The sequence below is a fragment of the Nothobranchius furzeri genome, chromosome 2 (genome assembly GCF_043380555.1).
Source record: "Nothobranchius furzeri strain GRZ-AD chromosome 2, NfurGRZ-RIMD1, whole genome shotgun sequence".
Taxonomy (NCBI): domain Eukaryota; kingdom Metazoa; phylum Chordata; class Actinopteri; order Cyprinodontiformes; family Nothobranchiidae; genus Nothobranchius; species Nothobranchius furzeri.
In genome coordinates this window covers 61,544,739-61,569,420 of record NC_091742.1, presented here as the reverse complement: position 1 = coordinate 61,569,420, position 24,682 = coordinate 61,544,739, and the positions used below count along the sequence as shown (strand labels likewise).

The following is a 24,682-nucleotide window of genomic DNA, read 5'->3' as shown; positions in this document are numbered from 1 at the left end:
CAAAATATGGATAGACTGCCAACAAATCAAAATGCTAATTCCAGTCAAGTTCAAGCCTATCTAGCCTGTTTTAACTAATCCCGGACGAGCCCCCAATACTGACCTAATTCATTTGCCAGCAACATAAAAGAGAAACTGACCTAAAAAAACGTTTTTTTTACTTACTTACTTCACTTTTGTGTTTTATACATTATTCTGTAGCTCATCTCACATTTGAGAGTTAAATATGGGTTTTTATTTTTGTTTTGTGTACTCCATTTTCATGTTTACATTAAATATTTGAAAAGATGATCCATGACCAAAAAATGCATGTATTTTTCCAGTTTTGCTTTCTGTGTGGATGCTGAGACAAAGGCTTGAGCTGAAAGAGTAAAGCTCCTGGCTCCCTCTAGTGGATAAAATTGTGAGCTTCAAGACATTTTATGTTCTTCCACCATGTGGTTTCTAACAGATCCCATCAGACGACCCGTCCCCTCCCTGGTTTTCCCAACAGGCAGTTATGGCAGACGGCAGGCAGCCAGGCGAACACTGGGCCTCAAACGGCCAGGAGAACAGTGAAAATGGATACTCTGCCTACAGCTCGGCATACCGGGAGAATGGTTACCATGGTGGAGCGGCTGCACACTCAACAGGTAGGTAGAAAGCATGTGCATGGAGAGCAGCAATATTGATTGGATTCCCAGATGGATGAGTGGTTTCATTGGATCTGTGATGCCCAGCAAGGCCAATCAATCCCCTTCAGGCGCTAAAACAAATCAGACTATTTCATATTGGAAAGAGTGCAGGAGACATCTTTCATTGCAGCGCAGTCACTGCAGTTTCAGGTTCAAATCCTAGATAAGCACGCAATCCGTCCTTTACAGGTGAATCCAAAACCAAATTTCTCATTTTCGTCCTCCCATCCATGTCTCGTCTGCTCTGTCTTTCTCTTTTTTTCCCTTCACAGTGGATGAGTCGGCCAATTTGCCTCCCTCCCCTCCCCCCTCTCCATCCGCTGAGCAGATCGGGCCCGTGGCACAAGGTACAAAAAGAAACACACCTTAAACCAGATAGCCCCCCCCCCCCCCCACACACACACACACACTTACAGACACCCCACACCCTACCACTAAGTAAAGACTTACAAGGCATTCATTCCTACTAGAGACCACTGCAAATGTATTGCTTAAATGGGTGTCCCACACCTTTAAAGTCTTACACTAAGATCAATTAAGAACAGGGTTTTAAATTGCCACTGGAGCCCTTCACTCCACGCTTTGCACTTATGACCTCCTTTGTTGTTTGTACTCATTATCTGTGTAAATGTTTTCAAGTTAAAAATGGCGTTTCTACCCCAGTCTATTTTTATATGGTATGCAAAAACATAAGATTAACTCTCACTGCATGGACAAAGGATGTGCGTTACTTGTTGATTTATTTATTTAGTCTACAGCTATAGAGAAACTTTACTATAAGCTTTTGTTAAAATTTATGGTGCTAAATACTGTACATGTGCAACTACTACTGTTTGCCAGAATTTTGGGCAGTTTTTATACAACTTTAAAGAATAAAAACATGAACATTAAATTGAATTGAAATGTTTTTAGGGTTTTTTTCTGGAATAGTGTGCCTAGACACAGTAGTGAAACAACATGGAAACATTAAAAAAAAATAAAAACTGCAAGGAAAATCTGGCCTCAGAAAACACGAGGGACCTCATTTGTGATTTTAGAGTGCTAAAGCTGAGGTAGACTTCATATTAGATGGTATGTGGTTATTGTGGTGATCTCAGCAATCTGCTAATAAATCAAAACTTTGCATTGATGTTAACAAGAAAAATATCCATCCATCCATTTTCTTCCACTTATCCGGAGTTGGGTCGCGGGGGCAGCAGCCTAAGTCGAGAGGCCCAGACTTCCTTCTCTCCAGTCACCTGGGCCAGCTCTTCTGGGAAAATCCCAAGGCATTGCCTGACCAGGGGAGAGACATAGTCCCTCCAACGTGTCCTGGATCTCCCTTTAGACCTCCTCATGGTTGGACGTGCCCGGAAAACCTCACCAGGGAGGCGTCCAGCAGGCATCCTAATCAGATGCCTGAGCTACCTCAACTGGCTCCTATCAATGTGGAGGAGCAGTGGATCTACTCTGATTCCCTCCCAGATTACTGATCTTCTCACCTTATCCCTAAGGGAGAGCCCAGCCACTCTGTGGAGAAAACTCATTTCGGCCGCTTATATCCGTGACCTCATTCTTTCGGTCACTATCCAAAGCTCGTGACCATAGGTGAGGGTAGGAACAGAGATCGTCCGATAAATTGAGAGCTCGCTTTTGGGCTCAGCTCTCTCTTCACCATGACAGACCGGTACACTGCAGATGAAGCACCAATCTGCCGTTCCAGCTTTCCCTCACTCGTGAACAAGACCCCGAGATACTTTAACTCCTTCACTTGGGGCAGGACCTCATCCCTGACCCGGAGAAGGCATTCTACCCTTTTCCGATTCAAGACAATGGGCTTCACACTCGGCTGCAAACTGCTCCAGCGAAAGCTGAAGATCACATTCTGATGAAGCCAACAGGTTTACATTATCTACAAAAAGTAGAGACCCAATTTTCAGGCCACCAAAGTGAATGCCCTCCACCCCTTGGCTGCTCCTAGAAATCTCGTCCATAAAAGCTATGAACAGAATTGGCGACAAAGGGCAGCCTTGGCGGAGTGCAACTCTCACTGGGAATGAGCTCAACTTACTGCCGGCAATGCGGACCAAGCTCTGACACCAGTCATATAGGGACCTAACAGCCGATATCAGAGGGACTGGTACCCCATACTCCCGGAGTACCCCCCACAGGACCTCACCAGGAATGCGGTCAAACACCTTCTCCAAATCCTCAAAACACATGTAGATTGGTTGGGCAAACTCCCACACACCCTCCAGGACCTTCCTAAGGGTGTAGAGCTGGTCCACTGATCCACGGCCAGGACAAAAAACAGATTGCTCCTCCTGAATCCTAGGTTCGACAATCCGATGGACCCTCCTCTCCAGAACTCCTGAATAGACCTTACCAGGAAGGTTCAGGAGTGTGATCCCCCTGTAGCTGGAACACACTCTGCGGTCCCCCTTTTTAAATAAGGGAACCACCACCCTGGTCTGCCAATCCAGAGGGACTGTCCCAGATGGCCACGCGATATTGCAGAGCCACTTCAGGCTACACAGCCCTATGACATCCAGAGCCTTTAGGAACTCTGGGTGGATCTCATCCACCCCCAGAACCTTTCCACCAAAATGTTTTTTGACAACCTCATTGACTTCAGGGCCAGAGATTGGAGAGCCCAACTCAAAATCCCCAGACTCTGCTTCCTCACTGGAAGACATGCCGGTGGGATTGAGGAGGTCTTCAAAGTATTCTACCCACCGATCCACAACGTCCCGAGTACAGGTCAGCAGCACACTGTCCCCACTATAAATAGTGTTGGTAGCGCACTGCTTCCCCCTCTTGAAGTGCCGGATGATGGACCAAAATTTCCTCAAAGCTGTACGGAAGTCTTGTTCCATGGTGTCACCGAACTCCTCCCATGCCCTGGTTTTTCCCTCCACGACCAGAGCCACATTCCGCTTGGACTGCTGGTACCCATCAGCTGCCTCTGGAGTCCCACAGGCCAAAAAGACCTGAAAAGTATCTTTGATTTGATTTGATATAACTCTTTCTTCAGCTTGACAGCATCCCTTACCACCGGTGTCCACCAGCGGGTTCGGGGGTTGCCACCACGACAGGCACAGACGAACCTGTGGCCACAGCTCTGGTCGGCCGCCTCAACAATGGAGGCACAGAACAGAGCCCATTCGGACTCAATGTTCCCCGCCTCCCGGAACATTTTAGAAGTTCTGACAAGGTGGGAATTAAAGCTCCTTCTGACAGGAGACTCCACCAGATGTTCTCAGCAGGCCCTCACAATACATTTGGGCTCGCCTGCTCTGACCGGCATCCTCCCCAGTTGACAGCTCCGCCCCATCTCTTCATCCGAGTGTCCAAGACATGCGGCCGCAGATCATATGAAATGACAAAGTCAATCATCGAGCTACGGCCTAAGGTATCCTGGTACCAAGAGCACATATGAACACCTTTATGTCTGAACATGGTGTTCATTATAGACAATCCATGACTGGCACAGAAGTCCAATAACAAAACACCACTCAAATTCTGATTAGGGGGGCCATTCCTCCCCACTACACCTCTCCAGGTCTCACTGTCATTGCCCACATTAGTGTTAAAGTCCCCCAGCAGAACAAGGGAGTCACCGGAAGGAGTGCTCTCCAGTACCCCCCTCCAAGGTCTCCAAAAAGGGTGGGTAGTCTAAGCTGCAGTTTGGTGCATAAGCACAGACCAGAGTAAGGGCCCGTCCCCCCACACATAGACAGAGGGAGGCTACCCTGTCCTTCATCGGGGTGAACCCCAACGTACAGGCACGAAGATTGGGGGCAACTTGTATGCCCACTCCTGCTCAGCGCCTCTCAGTGGGAGCAACTCCAGAGTGGTAGTGTGTCCAACCCCTCTCAAGGAAACTGATTCTGGAGCCAGAGCCATGTGTTGAGGTGAGTCCGACTATATCTAGTCGGAAACTCTCCACCTCACAAACCAACTCAGGCTCCTTCCCAACCAGAGAGGTGACATTCCATGTGCCAAGAGCCAGCTTCTGTAGCCGAGGATCAGACCGCAGAGGTTCTCGCCATCGACTACCACCCATCACACACTGAGCCCATGGGAAGGGGGACCCAAGTTTCCTCTTTGGGCTGTGCCCGGCCGAGCTCCATGGGTGAAAGCCTGGCCACCAGGTGCTTGCCAATGTACCCCACCTCCAGGCCTGGCTCCAGAGAGGGACCCCGGTGACCCACGTCTGGGCAAGCGAGCATGATTTCCATTTATGTTTTTCTTCATAAGGAGTCTTTGGGCTGCTCTTTGATCCTTCATCTAAAAGAAAATAGAAAATAAAGCTAAAACATTCTAAAGAATATGGAGTTGTTTGGAGAAAGGACGTAACTAATTTACATTACATTATTATTACCTTAATATTAGTTCAATTGGTACATAACTAATATTAATAATTTCCATTAAACTAAAGTCCTTCTTGCAATCAAAAAATGCAAAAGTGGAGTGTTTTTGTTGCTTTTGTCCTGGTGAGGAAGTTGAAGGAACATGAGTAAATCTTTATGCCATGTTAGAGACTTTGTTGATTGCATGCTGTGCATCTCCCATGGTGTCATGTCTACCCACGTCAGTCTAGTTGTGTCATCATCCATGTCTCATCTTTGTGTCTCCCGTCCCTGCTCAAAGAGGAGAAGGTAGAGGGTGTCAGTCAGCAGCAGCATGAGGAGGAGGAAGAACTGGAGGCTCCAGAGGAGCCCAGCAGTAACCAAGAGGAAGTGTCACATGAGCAACCAGGAGTCTTGCACTTAGAACAGACAGATTGTTTAGGAGAGCCCCAGGCTTTGGGCATCCACAAAGTCCAGACACCTAAAGCCATCAATGGAGGAGGTCATCAAGGTGTGTGTGGTCAAGGTTACAGTTAAAATGGGGGCTTCTCTATGAGAGTGTGTGTGTGACTGAATGTGTTTGCATGAGCCTCTTGTGCTCCATGATGGTTCCAACAACTCTCTGCTCTTTGTTTTCAAATTGTGATGCAGCTCAGGCTTTGCTGGCCACCTTTTTGCTGCTTTGTTGCTATGAACTTTTTAAGCTGCTGCTTCAGTACTTAAAGCTGCCGTGTGCAAGACCATGTGACAGCATTTTGATTTTGTTGCTTTTGTTTCATGCAAAACATGAGTCATTTGCTTTTTATGAGCACATAATCAACCAAATAATGGTTGATCGTTTCTGCACTTCAGTGTTGCCAGCTACATTGCAAATGCAAGTGTCACTGTCGGATGTCGTTATTGTAGATGTGTTACCAGAATTGGTAGTCTGTATATTTTTATGTGGGCTTTTGCCTAACTATTTTTGTTTAAAGGTGCTCGTCTCTCCTTGGGCACTTAACAAATCAGTGCTGAATGTAGTTTAGGTCCATTGTAAATCACGTGTTTTGTTATCATTTCATCCCGGGGTGGAGGATAAAAAAATGTTTTCCTATTGTTGCTTAGTTGGCTTTTTGGGCATTAAAATTCCCATGTATTGGATTTTTATGATCAAACTAATAAAACCGTTATACTGTTTTTCATTTTATTATTTAATTGACAAAAACAACAAAAATAAAAGTATTTTTCCTGTTTCAGTTTTCCTATATTTGTCAAATCTACTGAATTACAATAGGAATTCAATATACCTGTGAACTGTATCATTGCTTCTTGTCATTTAATGCAGGAGTAGGGAACCCTGGTCCTCGAGGGCCGGTATCCTGCACGTCTTTGCTCCAACACTTCTGATTCAGTGGTTGATTCACCAGTTCTGCAGCTCATCAGGCTCTGCAGAAGCCTGTTAATCACCTGCTGATTTAAATCAGGTGTGTTGAAGAAGGGTTGAAACTAAAATATGCTGGATAGCGGCCCTTGATGGACCAGGGTTCCCCACCCCTGGTTTAATGTCATGCAACTCCATTTCGTCATTTCAGTTCTGCACGCTAGCATAGATGCTGTGAACTTGCCCTGTGCTGTTGTGGCCTGCCACAGAATACAGTGTGCTATGTGTTTGGCTTGATGGAGATCTACTGTATCTATGTGCTGAAAACCTCAGCTATATGTATGGGCTAGCTTATAGTGGATGCTGCGAGAAAAGCTTTTAACCAAAATGACTCAGTACACAGTTGTACGGTTTTCTTCAAACTCACAGCTCATCCAGACGAGAGCGAGGCATCCATTGAGTCAGACGTCAAAGAAGAAGAGATGCCACTAGATGAAAAACAGACAGCTGTTGAGAGAGCAAAACCTGAAGAACTCAATTTGAATGAACCAGCCCTTCATCTCATAGAAGAGGAAAATGTACCTGAAGCTTCTTCGGTTGAACAAGTTCACGAAGAGGAAAGAAATCCAGCAGAAGTCACTGAAAGGGTCAAGCTTTTGGAGTCTACAGTAAAGGGACATGAAGAAACATTACAACCACAAGACATATTAAGTCTTCAGGCAAAAGGAAACACAGGAGTAGGCTTACTAAGTAAACTGGATTCTGCTCTGAAGGAAGGCAAAGACAAGTCAGGACTGGTTGAAACAAAAGGAAAGGACGGACAGGATGATCCGAGTCAAGAAACAGTGGATTTGAAATCCTTATCTGTAGAGCACAGCTCTGGAATAAAAACATATTTTGAGACAACCTCAAAAATCCAAGAAGACCCATCACAGAGCTACTATGAACTAAGTTTAACACCAGAGACAACATTTAGTGGAGAATGTGGAGAGGAGAAGACATTCAGGACAACACCTGGTAAAATGTCATTGGAACAAAGAAGTATATCCTTGAACATTACTTCAGTGGGTCAGACGGCGAAGGTGGACAAGTCGAAGGCATTAACCGAAGGCTTGTTTCCTATTAGTGGAAGCTTTGATGAATCAGAGGTTTCTCCTTCGACTCCACTTGTTGATATTCAAACACCTAGCTATCCTCCAGGAATGTTGAATACTCCAGCATCTACTATTTCACCAGAAGATATCGCCCCAAAAGCAGAAGCACCTTCTGATCAGCACAGATCAAGTTTTGAACAATCAGGAAGCCTCTGTGAGATGTTGGACTTGGCCGGGGTCTTACCTCATCCATCACTACAGAAGCAGGAGGTTGACTACATGAGGAGGAAGTCGATACCTGCTAATGTGCTTGTAGTTAGTTCATTGGACAAACTTGCCATGACAGAGGAGGATCTTGGCTACTGTGTGTTCAAAGAATATTCAGCACCAATGCCTTCTCCAGCTGATGCACCTTGTACTGGGGAATGTCCATGCCAACATTTTCCCTCATTGAAGGGTGACTTAGAAGGGAATCTTGGTGTCTTGGAAGTTAAAGATGTTCAACAAGAAAATCAAAAGGAATTGGTGTTGGAAAAGAAAGAATCACCTGTAAAGTCTACCCTGAATCTTGAAAGAGCTGTGCCAAGTGGGATAAAACCTGATCGTCTACGGATCCCAATCACGACTTCGAAAGATAGACTCACTGAACTTCGTCTGGAAACTGGCCTACCTGGGGACATAAAGATCCAAGCAATTCCTGAGGTTGAAATTGAAAAAGACCCCTCAAGAGAGGCCTCTCCCATCCCACCAGACAACTCATTTACATTTACTACAGCAGAAACTGGAAGCAAAGTGCCGCTGACTCCTACCACTCCTAAGTCCCCAGCTAAAACATCTTTAGAAAACCAAAGCTCTGAAGAGAGGGTAACAAAAGATGAACCAACAGAGTCCATTTCAGTGTCTGATGGGCTTGACAGCAAAACAGAAAAAGAGAAGGTTAATCCTGATGTCGAAGTTTCTGAAGAAAGGAGTGATCAACAAGACATGACCGACAAAGGCACGTCATTTCAAACTTTACACTATGGCAGTGAAGAAAAGGAGGACCTTATGATTAAAAGTGAGCATGAGACACCTGCAAGATTAGAGGAAACAAAAACACAAGAGACCTCAAGTACTGCTCAGCATTTAAGCATAGAAAAGCCGCTGAATGTCCAAGTCCAGTCAAAGGAAATGACTCTGACTAAAGACTCACCAAGCCCACAAATATCTTCTCCAATCATCATAATACCTCAAGTAGAAGATGATGATGATATTGAGATAGCTGAAGAGCCTCAAGAGATGATGGAAGAGCCTGAAGAGCTTAAGTTGGAAAAAACAAATAATCCAGTTGGAGAACTTGGATCTGAAGAGCAGAAGAGGAGTCAAGTGAGGCTGATGGTAGAAGATCAGATGATGGAAGATGATCCAAAATCCGGAGCAGAAGAATGGAGTCACAGTGCTCTAAACAGTGACGATGCAGAGCCTGCAACAGACAGTTCTCACTTGTCTCCATGTTCTGACCATGATTTACTGCAGCATTCAGAGGATGCACTAGAAACCGAAGACATGGACCAGGATAAAAAAGAAGGCATAGAGTTAGGCAATGTGGAAGGAATGGAAGAGAATGAAGAAGTAATGGATCCAACAAAGACTGTGAAGAAAGAAGTCTCTGGTGAAGCAGAAGAGAAGAAAGAAAATGAATTAATTGGGGAAAAGGCAGCTGATGAAACTACAATGGATGTGTCAATCCTAGATACTGACAGTGGCTGGATGGACTCACAAGGTACCCAGAATTTTGATATACATTACTTCTGTATTTTGGTAAAATCCTGGTAAATGTGTCTTGGCTAAAGCTAGCATCCTGCTAGTTTAGAGAATCAGTCCTTTTTTATACCCTCTCTGATACAGATGAGGATAAAAGTATCATGACTGAGCAAATCGAGGCCCTTCCTCTGACCCAGACTAAACCGTCTTTGGTGGTGGAGCGACCTTCGAAACGAGGTCCTACCAAAGGACGGCGTCACCCTGGCACTGCTGATTGTAAAGTGTCATGCAAAACTCCAATCCACCATCCACCAATGGAGGAGAAAATAAAGAAAAAAGGTTCTGATTCTGTATTCAAAGAACTATTCCAATATTTCGTAAAGGGACTCGATAACATTGTTGTTCCATGAGCAAACTTGTTGAGCACAGGTCTGTCTAATCCTGTCTCTTCCCTTTGCTAGTAGGTGTGAGGAGGGCTGACCAGAATAAGGTGTCAGCCCTCCAAAGTCGCTCTCCTTCTCGAAAAAGTGGAGCCAAAGTGACGGCCAAACATCCTAGGCCTGCTCCGCTTCACGTCACTGTTAGACGCAAGCCCACAGGTGAACACTTTTCACCATGCATCAATGCCACAAATAGAGAGAGATCCTCAGTGATTTTTGTTAAAAGTTCTGCAGTGTCTCTACAACTCAGTTTGTTAAAATAGATGCAAATTTCTAGAAAAAATTGGATTTGAATTCTGAATTGTTGATCTCTCTTTAGTTTTTGGCTCATGGAGGAATCAAGAAAAGTGCATTGTAGCTGGCAAACATCTCGTGCTGCCAATCCATTTTTAAAAACGTGTACATTTTCAACTCAGCTGCTGTCATTTTGGTCTTGTTGGTGAAAAAATTGCCCACATTCATATTCTATTATGCTCAGTTTTGCTTTTCTTTGCTAATTGTTGATATTTAAGGCGTGAAACTGTATATCTTTATGGATTTCAACTTCTTGCACACTGTGAAACAAATTCTTGGCCTTCTATTTTTTTTCTTTCTTCCTTTCTCAATTCATTATGTGTACTCTGTTTATGTGCATGTGTTACTCCAGTACATGTCTCCCCCTGCTGGTTGATATTGACATGCTTCTTTTTACCTCTCAGGTGTGGACCACCATCAGCCGCTCAGTGTGTCCAGAGAGAGGCCCACTGTAAGTATACAACCTCTTTAAAAGACTTTTAAGTCTTCTTGTTCGGCTAATTTAACTAATGTCAAATGTGTGTTTTGGGGGCAATTAAATCACAACAGCATCGTCTCAAACATACTTAATTCCCTTGATTGAAGTAAAAAAAATATTTTTTATTTTGACCTCATGAAGTGTCATTAAAATTAGTCCAGTCTTTAAAAAAAGTAAAAAAAAAAACAGGTTAAGGAGGAGAAATTGGTTGTGTGCTTGAGTGGGTTTATTTTAGGGAAATATTACATTAATGGAACACATAAAGTTTTGCAGTGTCTTCATAATTTTCAACTCATCTATTTCTTTCTTTGACTTCCTTGCATGATTATATTGACCCTTGAATTATGTTTGCCCATATTTGTATTTTCTTTCTTTCTTTGTCTTGGTGTCATCATTTTGTTTTGCATGCACTCCATCTCTTTATCTCAGACGCGACAGAGAAAATCTGTGAGTACAGACTTTGCTGTACCCAAACTTCAAAAATCCTCTTCATTTTATTTCCCTAATTCAAGACTCATTTGCATAGTTTGTGTTTCTTCATGAAATATTTTCATTTCTTGTTTCATTTTGCCATCACCTCTTCATCCCATCGGTCATCCAGAGCCCTACAAGGGCTGTTCTATTAAAGATGGCCGCGCAGCGCGTCGGGGGGTCCCATCACCCATCCCCTCGGCCCGGCTTTGCCTGTGTCCTTAAACAAAGCCCTCTCGTGGAGGCGGAGCTTTACGAAGCCCGCTCCTCCTCTGCATGTTCCCTCCCGTCCCCTCTGCCAAACAAAGTGGCGGGGAAGGTAAATTAACGAGGGGCAAAAGGAACTGAGATGTAGCTTTAGCTGCCACGAAGATACTGACTCTTGTTTGTTGATTCAGGAGCGAACGTACCGCAGCCCTGAGAAGAGGTCATCCCTTCCCAGGCCGGCCAAGTCGCTGACTCGCCACATTCCTGCTTCTGAACAAGAAGACAACAGCACCCCCTCTAGGCCAACCTGTAAGATACAATCTACTTTTGTTTATTAATAACTGCGTTACATCTGAATAAAGTCTAAACTCCTGCCCTCGTTCCTCTTCAACCTTCTTGTTCTTTTCCCTCCTACTTTTCGAAGCGATCCGAACCGACTCCAGGGAGAGCAGGTCTGGAAGGGCCCCTAGTATGGCAGGTAGACCACCTGATAGCTTAGCCTCATCACTCTCTTATCATCATCAGCATCAAGTCAACCGCTGTTTCATCAGGAGAAGCTGCCGGTTTTAGAATCAAGTGTACATTCTCAGATTCAGTCATCCAGTCAGAAAGAAAGGTTTGTGTTAGGGATGCAGTGATACCACTTTTTTTCCAAACTGATACTTGGATCCGAGTACTCGCCGTACTGATTACCAACAACGATACTTCTAACACACACCAAAAATGCAGTGAATTAGAATACAAGTTTTATTTTCAATAATAACAGGAAAAGACTGCAAGGCTGATAAAAATTAAATATAATAATAGAAATAATCACAAAACTAAAATCGTAGGTGAACAGAAATTACAAGTTACAGTGAAGCCACTTTCAGGCAGCTGCATTGGTATCAGTATCGGTGCATCCCTAGTTTGTGTTAATAAACTGATTCTTGCAGCTAAACAGCAGGTTGGTGTAAAAACACCAGGTGCGTTTCTCATCCAGCATTTAAAACCCTATTGGTTCTTGCTTTAGTAACCCAGCAACAAGCTGCCAGAGCCGTGTGTGCTCTCACACTTATTGTCAAACATTCGTGTTTGGTCTGGGCTGTTTGAGATTTGAAACTTGAGCTCATTCGATCACAGTTGAGCCGCACATACAGCCGAGGTCAGAAGTTTACATCCACTCATTGTAGACTCAAATGTTATTGAGTGTCCATTTTTAAGGAGGAATGATTGTCTTAACACACAACTTAAATTATTTTCAAAAACAAGAATTAAACACGTCAAAATTATTCATAAAGACATGAATTCCCCAAAAATCTGATATTTCTAGAAGGTCTTAACAAGTTCAAGACAACACTTCCGCATTTACCACATTTACTCTTCTCACGCGCTCGTGCATGTAGCAACGGATCACCACTGGTGTGAGAGGTTCTCCGCTCAGTAATATCAGAGAAGGAGAAACAGCCGGCTGCTACCAGTTCAACTTTAGGACAAACTACTAGAGTCCCTAAAGAAAACTCCGTTTGAAGTCACGGACAACAGAAGATGTTTGGACCTAGAAAATGGTGACTGGTGTTTAGCGCTTTAGCCCACTATTAAAAATGAGTGTCCAGAGTGAAAAGTTTTACATCACCAAAAATAAGCTTAACAGATTTCTTCTGGTGAAATGTTTTATGGTCAGACAAGACAAATATTTTTCTACAATGAGAAGAAATATGTTTGTAGGAGTCAAGGTGAGGACTGAACCAATTGTCGAGTGGTGGTAGCATCATACTGCAGTTGGATAAAGTGGACTGAAGGAGGATCACCTCCAAATTCTTCTCCTGAAACCATCAGATACTAGCCTAGAAATCTAGACTGACCGTAGCTGAAGTAAAAGCTCAAGGACAGAGGATAGCAGCAGTAGCTCTCAAACATTAGTTCATTCAGGTTTGATGGCTTCCAGCATGGACAGCTCTCTTTAACTCGCACCACAGATATTCACTAATATTCAGGTCTGGGGACTGAGATGGTCATTCCAGAACATTCTACTTGTTCCTCTGCATGAATGCCGTAGATGTTGAGCAGCGTTTAGGGTCGTTGTCTTGTTGAAAGATCCAGCCCCGCTGCAGCTTCAGCTTTGTCACTGATTCCTCGACATTGGTCTGCAGAATCTGCTGATATTGAGTGGAATCCATGCATCCCTCAACTTTAACAAGGTTCCCAGTCCCTGCACTGGCCACACAGCCCACAGCATGATGGGACCACCACCATGCTTTACTGTAGGTAGCAGGTGTTTTTCTTGCAATGCTGTGCTCTTTTTCCTCCATGCATAACTCCCCTTGTTACGCCCAAATAACTCGGTTTTAGTTTCATCAGTCCTCAGCACCTTGTTCCAAATGAAGCTGTTCAGATGTGCTTTAGCGGCTCTGTTTGTGCTGTGGGAGGAGAAAACGCTTCCTCTGCATCATTCTCACATACAGCATCTCCTTGTGTAAAGTGGACTGAATAGTTGAATGATGGACAGTGACTCCATCTGCAGCAAGATGATTTTGTAGGTCTTTGGTGCTGGTGTGTGGGTTGACTCTGATTGTTCTCCATTCTTCACTTCTGTTTATCTGAGATTTTTCTTGTTCTGCCACTTTGAGTCTTAACTAGAACTGTGCCAGTGGTCTTCCATTTCCTCGGTATGTTCCTAACTGTGGAAACAGACACCAGAAATCTCTGAAACAACTTTCTGTATCCTTCCCCTAAACCATGATGGAGAACCATCTTTGTTTTCAGCTCATGTGAGAGTTGTTTTGAGACCCCCGCGTTGCTGCTCTTCAGAGAATATTCAAAGAGGAGGGAAATTTACAATTGGCCCCCTTAAATACTCTCTCATAACTGGATTCACCTAGGTCAAGGGTCACTGAGCTTTCCAAACCAATGTAGAATTCCAACAGTGGCCAAATGTATGCACCTGCCTAATGTTGTTTATCTATCTATCTATCTATCTATCTATCTATCTATCTATCGATCTATCGATCTATCTATCGATCTATCGATCGATCTGTCTATCTATTCTGTCTATCTATTCTGTCTGTCTATGAATGATGGCTTGCCAGGCTAATGAACACGTTGTTCTGAGAGGACAGTGTTGCTGAACATCAGGAATAGTTTACACAAAGCTAACATGAGGCATCTGTAATGACCTTCCCATTGGCCCTACTTGTTTATCAATGACAAGTCTTTCCCAGGAAACCAAAAAGTTTCAACAAACTACCAATTCTGTCAAGTAGGTTGGTCCAATGTCAACCAGAAGTACGACAGAAGATTGTTGATGGTTACAAACGTGTTTGGTTAGAGTTCAACTTGGTATGTGACTATTGACTGCATGGTGATGCAGTTGTTAGCACTGTTGTCTTGCAGCTAGAAGGTTGCAGGTTCAAAACTCAAAAATAAAATTATTCCTTACTAATTAATGAATTGTTCTAACTGATTGTCATGGGCCCAAGCTGAATGGCATTAAAACTACAACTTTCTCCTTCCATCCATCATCACAAGAATTGAACTTGATTACAAACATTTTCCATCTTCATTCTCTTTAATGTTCGTTTCTCTTCCAAGGCACAGACTCAACCCGTTCCAGGTCAGTCCGTAGCGGCGCCTCCACTCCAGGCTCAGCCGTGACACCCGGCACGCCCCCCAGCTACTCTTGCCGTACCCCTGGATCTCGCACCCCTGGTAGCCACACCCCGAAATCCTTCAGCGTCCTCCAGGAGAAGAAGGTGGCGGTGATCAGAACTCCGCCCAAGTCCCCGTCCTCCATCCAGCGGCAGCTAAAGGTCCTCAACCAGCCCCTGCCTGACCTGAAGAATGTGAAGTCCAAGATTGGGTCCACGGCCAACATCAAACATCAACCAAAAGGAGGACAGGTAGAAGGAACATGCTAAAACATGCTGGATTTATTAAACCCTGCTTGTGTGTAAGGACCACTAGGGTGTCCTGTTGGACATCTGTGGAAAGGGCTTGTGTTGGCCGTTTCTTCTACTTAGATTTGGGGTAGAACAGGGGTTTTGGTCCATGATGACATGATAGCATCACTGCAGCACAACCATGATAAGAAGACTAGACATGGTTGTGGGTGAAAATCCCAGAAAATAAGCAGTTTCAGGAATAGTCGGACCAAAACCCATGCCAAGTCCAAAGTTCCTTAAATCTCTTTCCTGTAGCTTTGCAATAACTAATTTGAAGTCATCTTCACCACGTCTAAATGCCTGAATGTGTTGACTGATTAGTTTTAAACAATTAGAGACGTGCTTAACCATGTGATCATTGAGTGTGTACCTAAACCTGCCACAGGGGGACAGTAACGTACAAACCCACAGTCTGCACCTCAACAACAGTATTTTCTTCCAAAAGGATAAAGGAACATTGTTTTTCGTACAGTTTATATGGATTTAAAACCATCTAAACACTTTGAGGATAAACATTCATATTTTAATGTCATTATCTACAATTATATGTATTTTGTGCAAGATTTGGGGCATTTTTTAAACAATGTTTGGGATTGCTATGTAGAAATATGTTGGAATACTGAGATATTTGTCTTCAAGTGCTCACTCTCACTCACAATCATATGTATTCCTGCATTCTGTGGCTGTGTGTGTTTCCTGTGTTTGCTGCCATCTTCGTCAGGCCAGATGAAGCTTCATGTCCTGCCTCGAGCCTCTTCCCTTTCCCTGTCCCTCCATCTTCCTTCTCCTTATTTCTATTCCTATGTTTCCACCTCAGCGGAGGAGGATAGACTATACTGGGAATGTACTTCTAAATATAACAACTCAAAACAGTCATCTGTCTAAAAATAACCTTCAAAATTCTCATTGGCTCTAAATTGCTGAATCGGTTTCCTATAAGAGCTTTTGTTCAGTTTTTCTTTCTCCAGCATTGAGTATTTATAATATAGCAAATGCAAATATAAAAAAGACCTCTTATTGTAGCTTTTGACCCTGTTTGGTGTGATTAAAAACTACCGTAGGGTAGGGGTTGTACGAACTAGTCGACTAGTCGACTTCACGGCTCTGTAGTGACTTTTTATGCCTGTCATCAACTAGTCGCTGTCACGTGATAATGACTGACAAGATGCAGTCCTCGGAAAAGACAGCAGGTGATGAGCCCCTGCGCGTCTGGATCGAGGCGGAGGCGACGCGCTGTGCGGTACTGACACCGGCGGTAAAACGGACATTTAACCAAACTGTGATGTTTTCCCTCTTGCAATTTAACCTTCCCCTCACCCCCATCCTAATCTTAACCAGTTTGCGCATGCAAAGCTCTGATCGTTGACGTGCGCTCTAGACATTGCGTCCTGAGCACCGCCAAATCAGGTGTCACCACCTCAAAAACAAATTAAACACGCGATCGTTCATGTCGGCTCATTTCCTTTCATGTTTTCTGTCTGTTATTTGTGCCTGATGCGCTTTGTTGCTGCGGAGCGAGGCGCATCAGCTGTTGACCTCCGATGACGCACCCCCAAGATTCCACTATCTCCACTCCGCTCCGCTCCGGCATGAACTCCGCAGCAAAAACGGTCCCGTTGTAGTCAGCCGGCGAGCAGCGGCACTCCGCTGTTTTTGTGGTCGGTAGATCTTTTAGAACTGCAGTTCAAAGGTAACTCATAAGGTGAATATATATGAACCCAGGTAGCAGTTTTTCTTTAGGGATTGAGATGAAATGCAGGAAGATAATAAACAGGCAGGACAGAAAAATAGTCAAATAAAAACAAGTTAGTTTTTGTACCTGCTGGTTGCAACAAACAGACACCATTGAAGGTAATCAGAAGTGAGGAACAGAAAATGAAATAATTATTTTAATGTTTAGAGCAGCAGGAACTCCGAGAGGCTGCAGGCGCATCAGTGAGTTTGCGGCTGCTGCGCAGGGGGAGGGGGGAGAGGGCTGAAGCAGAAACTACCGTTGTTAAAAGAAATGTGTTTAACTTTGAAAATGTGGGCGCAATTTTAATTGTCAAAAACTCCAGCGAACCTACCGACCCCCCCCCCCCCCGCCGCCGCCGCCGCTTCCGGCGTATGACGTCATCAACGACTAGTCGAAGTCGACTCGACTTTCATTACTTGACTGTCGACTTTAAAAAAAAGAAAGTCGTGCAGGCCCTACCGTAGGGACAGTTCACGCTAAAGTGTAAAATGAATTCCTTAAAGAAGGTGATGTTTTGAGTCTATCTTTGCCTTTAGGCTGTTTGATAGCATGTGAGTCTTATTCAAATAGTGTCCTTTATTGTAACTTTACCAGCTGTTCTTTCCCAGAGTCCCCTTTTCTTTTCCTGTGGTTTCTCCTTTATGTTGCTTTAGGAAATATTTATTTAATTATTTGCACCTTTAAAGCAACAAAACAGTATGTACAGAAGCAGACAAAATAGTCACAGTTGAGTGAAAAATGTGTCATACGTTTCATTCGTTTATTATGTGACTGTTGACCAAAAAAGAAAGCAGAAACAAAACAAAAAAAACGCACTGCAAAAAATGATTGTTACGAAAGTTTTTTTCTTTTTTTTAGCCATGTTATCTTATTTTTAGTCTAAAAATAAAAATGTCATCACTTAAAATAAGGTAAATATTGTTAGTGATTATGTGTTTTTGCCCTGGTGATGGGGGCAGTACATACTTACAGTAAATCATTGTAAGCAAGCAGTAATTTTGTTTCGAGTAAGACCTGAGCAACAGATGGCCAGTAGCCCTTTAACTTTCTCACCAAGAAATAAGCCCTTACTGCCCCACATTTTTTGTTGTGGGGCAGTAAGGGCTTTAGTTTAATGTAAATTAATAATATTAATAATAATCTAATTGTAATAATTAGGGCCGTGACTCGATTAAAAATTTTAATCTAATTAATTAGAGGCTTTGTAATTAATAAATCTAAATTAATCTTATTTTTAGAGTGTTTCTGTTTTAACTTAAACTTCTGTTTTCAACTTTAAGACATGTTGTTTGTGATTGTTTACAGAGTAGTGAGAACACAGAGTGTTCTCCCAGTGGCAGCCAGGTTCCTCTCGTTTGTCTGACTACTTTCATAAACTACTGTTAGGGCAAAGAATTATCCTGTCTGGTGCTTTCAGCGCTGCACAGATGTTACGTAAATGCTAAAAATATAGCTTACCGCAACTTTTGTAAAGTTTCCGGTGCCACCGGGCAGCTGTAGCAGAGACAATCTCTGAAAAATGTCCGTGACACGGACTCCATTGTTGTCTGGGTGTTTTTTTTTTTTACCTAGAATAGAGGCGGACGGGTTTCCTAAATCCTGCATCAGTCCAAGCAAGGGAACTTCTTTCTGTTTTATTCCATTTTAGTAGCCATTAGCACTGTGCATTGTTGTGTGTGTCAATGATATTCGGTCTATGAGGAAACCGTGCAATGACAAAGGTTCCGCCTTGCTCGAAATGCAAGCTGTGATTAAATGCATTAATTTTTGATGCGTCTTTTTTTTCTAATTAATTAATCATAATTAACGCGTTAAAGTCCTGGCCCTAGTAATAATATTAAGGTAAAATAATGTTACGCCTTTTCCTCAAACAAACTCCAAAATTTTAAGATTTTTCTTGTTTTACTATTTTTTTTTTCTTGTTAAGGTCATTTATTGCTTCAATGTGTTTTAGGGACTTTAGAGATGCTCTGCCAGTTGGTTGAGCAGGCAGGCAAAGGGTTTTAAAGTCAAACCAGCTCAATGGCCTAGTGGTAGAGTGTCCGCGACTGGGTGATCGGGGTTCGATTCCCAGTCGGGTCATACCAAAGACTTTAAAAATGGGACCCAATGCTAAAGCTGATGGGACCCACTCCGATCCAATGGGACCCACTCTGCTTTAAGTGGTTGGATTGGGAGATTAAACCACCAATTAGTTCCCGAGTGCAGCTACCACTGCATGGGGATGGGTCAAATGCAGAGATGAATTTCACCAGTGTGTGATGACTTTGGGACTTTAACTTTAAAAATCCCTGGGAGCACAGCGTCCAGCAAAATGACAAGAACGCCAGACTCCCTTTCATCACAGGCAATGAGTGAAGAGGTAAATGTCTAAAACAACAACGTTTACAAGTATATTTGTTTTGTCCTCACAGGCTTCTGTAGAAGGAAACATGGCGTCACCCAGTGACTTAGGCCCGCTCCCATGTATTTTAGACCCGATTTTTACAGTTATATGTTACGAAGCCGCCAATATTTTTTTAAAACTGGGCATCATTTAATTTTGATGAATATTTCCAGAGATTAACAGTAAAAACTACACATTATCTCTTTAAATATGATACAATTTATTATTTTTTTTTGTTGTTTTTTTGAGTAAAAAACTATTTGCCAATGGGTATAAGCAAAGTTGCTTGGCTAGAAATTGTAAAACTAGCAAAATAATCTAATAATCATTAAATTATTAATATAAGATTTATAGTCAAACGACTTTTGTTTACCCCTTTGGCAGATGTTGTTTCCCAAAACAAGAAAATTTATATCATATTTAACAATATTTACCTTATTTTAAATAATATTTTCTAGAAATAATTTATTTTCTTTTTAGACTAAAAAGTCTAAAAATGTGTTTTTATAACTTTCTTAGAAATCATTGTTTGCCGTGTGTTTATTGTATAAATAAAGGCTAAATTAGTGTATGAGGAAATATGCACATTTAACTGCACACACTTATATAAATAAGGCGCATGTAGTTTCTTTTTTTTTGTTTATTATTCCGATTTGATTTTAGGTTCAGATTTTAAGTGAGAAGCTGGACTTCAGTCATGTTCAGTCAAAATGCGGCTCCAAGGATAATCTGAAGCACGCGCCTAAAGGAGGCAATGTATGTACTGGCTTCTGTTTTCTTTCTTTCTTTCTTTCTTTCTTTCTTTCTTTCTTTCTTTCTTTCTTTCTTTCTTTCTTTCTTTCTTTCTTTCTTTCTTTCTTTCTTTCTTTCTTTCTTTCTTTCTTTCTTTCTTTCTTTATCTTTGGCTCATGAGCTTTGGCACGCTGTCATGCTACTGTATGTGTCCATCTGTTTGTCTAAGAAACACACTCTGGGTCTGGTTAGTTTCACCTAAACAGTAAAAATATCAAACAGGGACACTTTCACTGGAGTTTTTGTTTGTTTTGTTCGTGGGTGAGAAGACATGTTTATATTTGTATTGAAAAGAAAAACCACTGTCCTTCCCCAGGTCATGATCCCAAGTGTAAAGCTGGACTTTAGCCACGTTCAGGCTAAATGTGGCTCCATGGATAAAGTCCACCACACAGCTGGTGGGGGAAACGTGAGTGACTCTGCAGAACATTGATCACCCCTAAAACCTTTGTTTCCACGTTCTGTCATGTGTCATTTGGGCATGTCCATCGTTTGTAGATGTGTTTTGTTTTTTCCAACTCTGTCTACGTTTTCCAGAATCTCTGCTTAGTCGATCTGTTTAGCTTGCTAACAGTGTTACACCTTTATCTCACCCATGAAGGAAGAATTATAACTGAAGCATCTGTTTCCTTCACGTTTCCTCTTCAGAACATCATATGACTCTGCTCAGATCCATGTTGTGTTGTTCCATTCATAGACATCAGTGCATAGGCACGCCATTGTGTATTGGAGTGTCGCCATATTGGGTGGGTTTCCTCACTCCCCGAACTTAGCTGAGTGATCACTCCACTTTTGTGCAGCCTATGGTTGCAACAACTGGCACACTATTAAAAGCAGATCACGTGGGATTACTATTGACTTTTCTAGCCTACTTGTTGGGATTTTGTTTTTTAATTTATTTTATTAGATTTATATTTTTATTATCATGCCATACCATGTGTCTGATTTTGTGGAAAAGCTTGAAAAAATGTGTTTTATAGTTGGGTAAACACTAGGGCTGGGCGATATGGCAAAAATAGAATATCACGAATTTTCCAATATTTTATCACGATTTCGATTTTATCACGATTTTTTATCCATGAATAGCATAACTTCAATTGCGTATTAAAGAAGAGAAACATTGAATAAATAAACATTTATTCATATTAGGGATAATCAGCACAGTGCTAACACACTTATATTTTAAACTCACACCAGAGATGATAAAAGCCCTGAGAGAAACAATTACAAAAATCAGTTTTTCTCGTTTTTCAAGTAACTTAACATAAATTAAAATCGTAAACATATTTAAAGTGCAAACATGTCAATTGCAAACGTATTGTGCAAACGTTAACTTGTTCAAAATACTATGTAGCTCCCAGTTGCTCATGTAGTGGATAGTTAAGCTCAAATACGGCTCTGATGTGCGGCTGGACCAGAGATCGCTTGTGGTAGGAAAAAACTGCGCATTCTGAATATTTTCTGCAACAGGTCTCTAAATAAAGTAAAATTTTCCAGTGCAGATTGGAGACAACCCATAGAAGCACTGATTTGATCTCATTTCAGAGAAAACTAGAACAGGTTAGATGCACCTAATAAATAAAATTACTAACAAACTCAGGAATCTTTCTTTGCTTCACTGTTCTGGTGCTGAGAATATCACTAATGCGGATCAAAGGAGATACACAGATGAATGCACCTCTTATTATTTGGAAACTACATTTACTGCAGCTGGCAGAGGCAGAGATTGTTTCTATTGATACACGGAGTTTACAGAATCATTATAAATTGTAATAGGGGAAGACTGCAGGAGGGAGCGGTAAAATACAGGGGGTCCCCACCAAAAACAAGAAACTACGAGTCTGATGAAACCCGCTGGTTTTCCATCAGGCAGTCACGGGGCAGCTCCAACGACTCAGTGACCGAGCTCAGTCCGGTACCGACACCGGCTCGGCAGAGGGTGGACGAGCCGAGGCGGCGGCGTGCTCTGCTTAAGAAGAAGTGTTATTTTCCTGCTTCAGAAGAAGTGTCCAACGTGTTTTTATGCTTTCTCCGAGACATGTCACGTCGCTAAGTTGTTAGCGCCGCGCGCTAAGGAAACCCTGCGTTCCTCTTCGGAACGAAAACCTTGTTGTCGCTCAGCCGCGACCGAAGCCATGTTTGTTCACACACAGGTGAAAACAAGCGGGCACTAATATATTACTATGACTCACTCTGATTGGTTAAGGGTCAAACAAAGGCGTGTCATTCGCCTGAGGTGAGTTCCCTTTTCATTCAGAGGCAGAAATTCAACAGCAGAGCTGTGAATCATGATAAAACGGTCTCTCAAAAATGACAGACCGTCAGATGTGTAGATCGTTAAACGGTCTAAAATCGTCATATCGCCCAGCCCTAGTAAACACCTTCTTGAGTAAAAATAAATGCACCAGGGGCAAATGGAAACCCATCCAAGATGGCGGCCCACAGCTGCACCAGCTCCAATAGGCAGTGCCAGTCCGTGATGTGTCTACGTATATGAAGTCTGTGGTTCCATTGTTGAAGTGTGCAAATTGTTTTCTGTAATTCATTAACTCACGTCTTTCGTCATTTGTAGCTTGCATCTTTGCCTGAATCCTTAAGTGTGTGTTTTTAAGGTGGAATTTATCATCTATTTTTGCATCACACAGGTTCACATCCAGACCAAGAAGGTTGACTTGAGCCATATCACCTCCAAATGTGGCTCCATGTCCAACATTCACCACAGACCAGGTAACGGATACTCATAGTAAAAAAAAAAAAAAAAAAAAAAAACATAAATAAATAAAAGTCTAATTTTTAGATTTTAATTTAGAATTAACTTCAAATAATCCTGAAATAAATTGAAGCCTTTTTTTAGTTTAACTGGGTATTTTTGTCAGAGCTCAAGAGTCATTTAGAAGTTTGGCTAAGCAGAAACAAAACATCAAACTGAATAAACTCAAAGCTTGAAGCCATTTTTATTTTTGGCCTGTGGACTCAGGTGTTTAACAGCTCATTTATTTTTCATCTGAGAAACAACTGAGTCATCAGGGACAGAGAACACTGGTCCAACAAGCCAGTGATCACAATAAATTAAATCTGGACGACCATCAAAGCGGCGTTCTTGACTAACATGCTAGGAGTTTGTCAGGATGGTGAGAAGCAACGGCGTCTGATCTGAAGTGTGAAGAACAGTCAAGAACATTAAATGTGTCATTGTTCCTCAAAACATGTCATCGTTTAGTAAAATATCAATTTCTTCTATTTAACTTTAATGAATAATTTGGTGAAATTCAATTCAATTCAATTCAAAAATACTTTATTAATCCCAGAGGGAAATTGAATAATAATAATAATCAAGTTGTCAAAGAGTTATTGTATATTACAATGGCTGTTGGCAGGAAGGATCTCCAGTAGCGGTCAGTGTTGCAGCGAAACTGAAGAAGCCTCTGACTGAAGACACTCTTCCGTTGTCGGACAGTCTTGTGAAGAGAATGCTCAGGGTTGTCCATCATTTTCTTGATTCTCTGGAGAATCCTTCTTTGGATTATCTCCTCCAGTGGTTCCACAGTCGTCCCCAGAACAGAACCAGCCTTTTTTATTAGGCTGTTGAGCCTTTTCAGGTCCCTGCTTCTGATGCTGCTACCCCAACAGACAATGGCTGAAGAGATTACACTCTCAACAACAGACTTGTAGAAGATCTGCAGCATCTTGCTACAGACATTGAAGGACCTAAGCGCCCCTCAAGAAGTGCGGTCTGCTGTGTCCCTTCTTGTAAACGGCTTCGCTGTTCTTTCTCCAGTCCAGTCTGTTGTCCAGGTGAACTCCAAGGTATTTGTATTCCTCAACCACCTCCACTTCTTCTCCCATGATGGAGACAGTGTTTGACTCCACCCATTTCTTCTGAAGTCTAAAATCATCTCCTTTGTTTTCTTCACGTTCGAGGTCAGATGATTGTTTCCACACCATGCCACAAAGCGCTCCACCAGCTCTCTGTACACAGCTTCCTGTCCGAGGTTGGGTTTTCACAGCATCTGTCTGCATTCCTTCGTGGGGGTTTTAGTTGCTTGCAGCTCAAGGCTACCAGGGCGTCAGATTCAGATAACAAGAATTTGTTTGGGTCAGGCTGAGATAATTTTCCTCTCTGTGTCATGGTCTGCGTCAGACCCCTTCCTTTATGTTCCTCCTGGTGTCCTCCATCCCTCTCTAGATTCCCTCTTGTGTCCCTTTGTTCCCCCAGCTCCCCTTGTGCTCTCTTAGCGCCCTCATGTGTCCTTGTCTGCATCCCTGTTATGTGTCTTATGTTGTAGCCCTTTGGCGCCCTCTTGTGTCCTTTTTCTGTGTCAGTTTCTGTGTGTCAGTTTGTGTGTCAGTCTAGTGTCAGATGTTATCTTTTACTGTTTCCTCCCAGGTCAGCTCCAGCCTCGTTGTCCCCAGCTCAGTGTGTGTGTATGTACCATGTCCTCCTCCAGCTAGTTTGTGTTAGTCCTTCCCTCTGTCTTTAGGAAATTGTTGTTTAGTTTTGTGTTAAGGTATTTGCCATCCTCTGTTTCTGTTTTCCCCATTGAGTTGATTAGTGTCACCTGCCTTCCCTCCAGCAGCTCACCCCACATACCTGCTTCCTGTTTCTCTGATTGCTCCTCCCAGTGTATTTAAGCCCTGTCTGTCTCTGTGTTCTTGTCGGTCCATTGTTGTTCTTGTCAGCCTCGTCTCGTTCCTGTTCCTAGCTTCTAGTGATTCCAGTGTTTTCCAGTGTTTCTAGTTCTCTGAAGTTTTTGATT

At 42.6% G+C, this 24,682-nt stretch overlaps 1 protein-coding gene across 8 annotated transcripts in view; it reads left to right on the top strand.

Moving 5' to 3' along the window:
- LOC107377230 (microtubule-associated protein tau) overlaps positions 1–24,682 on the top strand; it is a 98,708-nt gene that overhangs the window by 64,817 nt on the left and 9,209 nt on the right. For 3 of the 8 annotated variants that reach the window (XM_054747646.2, XM_054747643.2, XM_054747644.2), the window contains 13 exons: positions 452–632; positions 947–1,021; positions 5,307–5,516; positions 6,795–9,221; positions 9,347–9,541; positions 9,664–9,801; positions 10,341–10,387; positions 11,284–11,401; positions 11,517–11,570; positions 14,663–14,970; positions 19,797–19,889; positions 20,242–20,334; positions 22,571–22,652. In XM_054747646.2, coding sequence (XP_054603621.2) covers positions 500–632; positions 947–1,021; positions 5,307–5,516; positions 6,795–9,221; positions 9,347–9,541; positions 9,664–9,801; positions 10,341–10,387; positions 11,284–11,401; positions 11,517–11,570; positions 14,663–14,970; positions 19,797–19,889; positions 20,242–20,334; positions 22,571–22,652 — 3,973 coding nt within the window. In that variant the 5' untranslated portion in view covers positions 452–499. The remainder of the gene's footprint in view (positions 1–451; positions 633–946; positions 1,022–5,306; positions 5,517–6,794; positions 9,222–9,346; positions 9,542–9,663; positions 9,802–10,340; positions 10,388–11,283; positions 11,402–11,516; positions 11,571–14,662; positions 14,971–19,796; positions 19,890–20,241; positions 20,335–22,570; positions 22,653–24,682) is intronic. The other 5 variants (XM_054747648.2, XM_054747650.2, XM_054747649.2 and 2 more) reach the window with 5 other exon arrangements.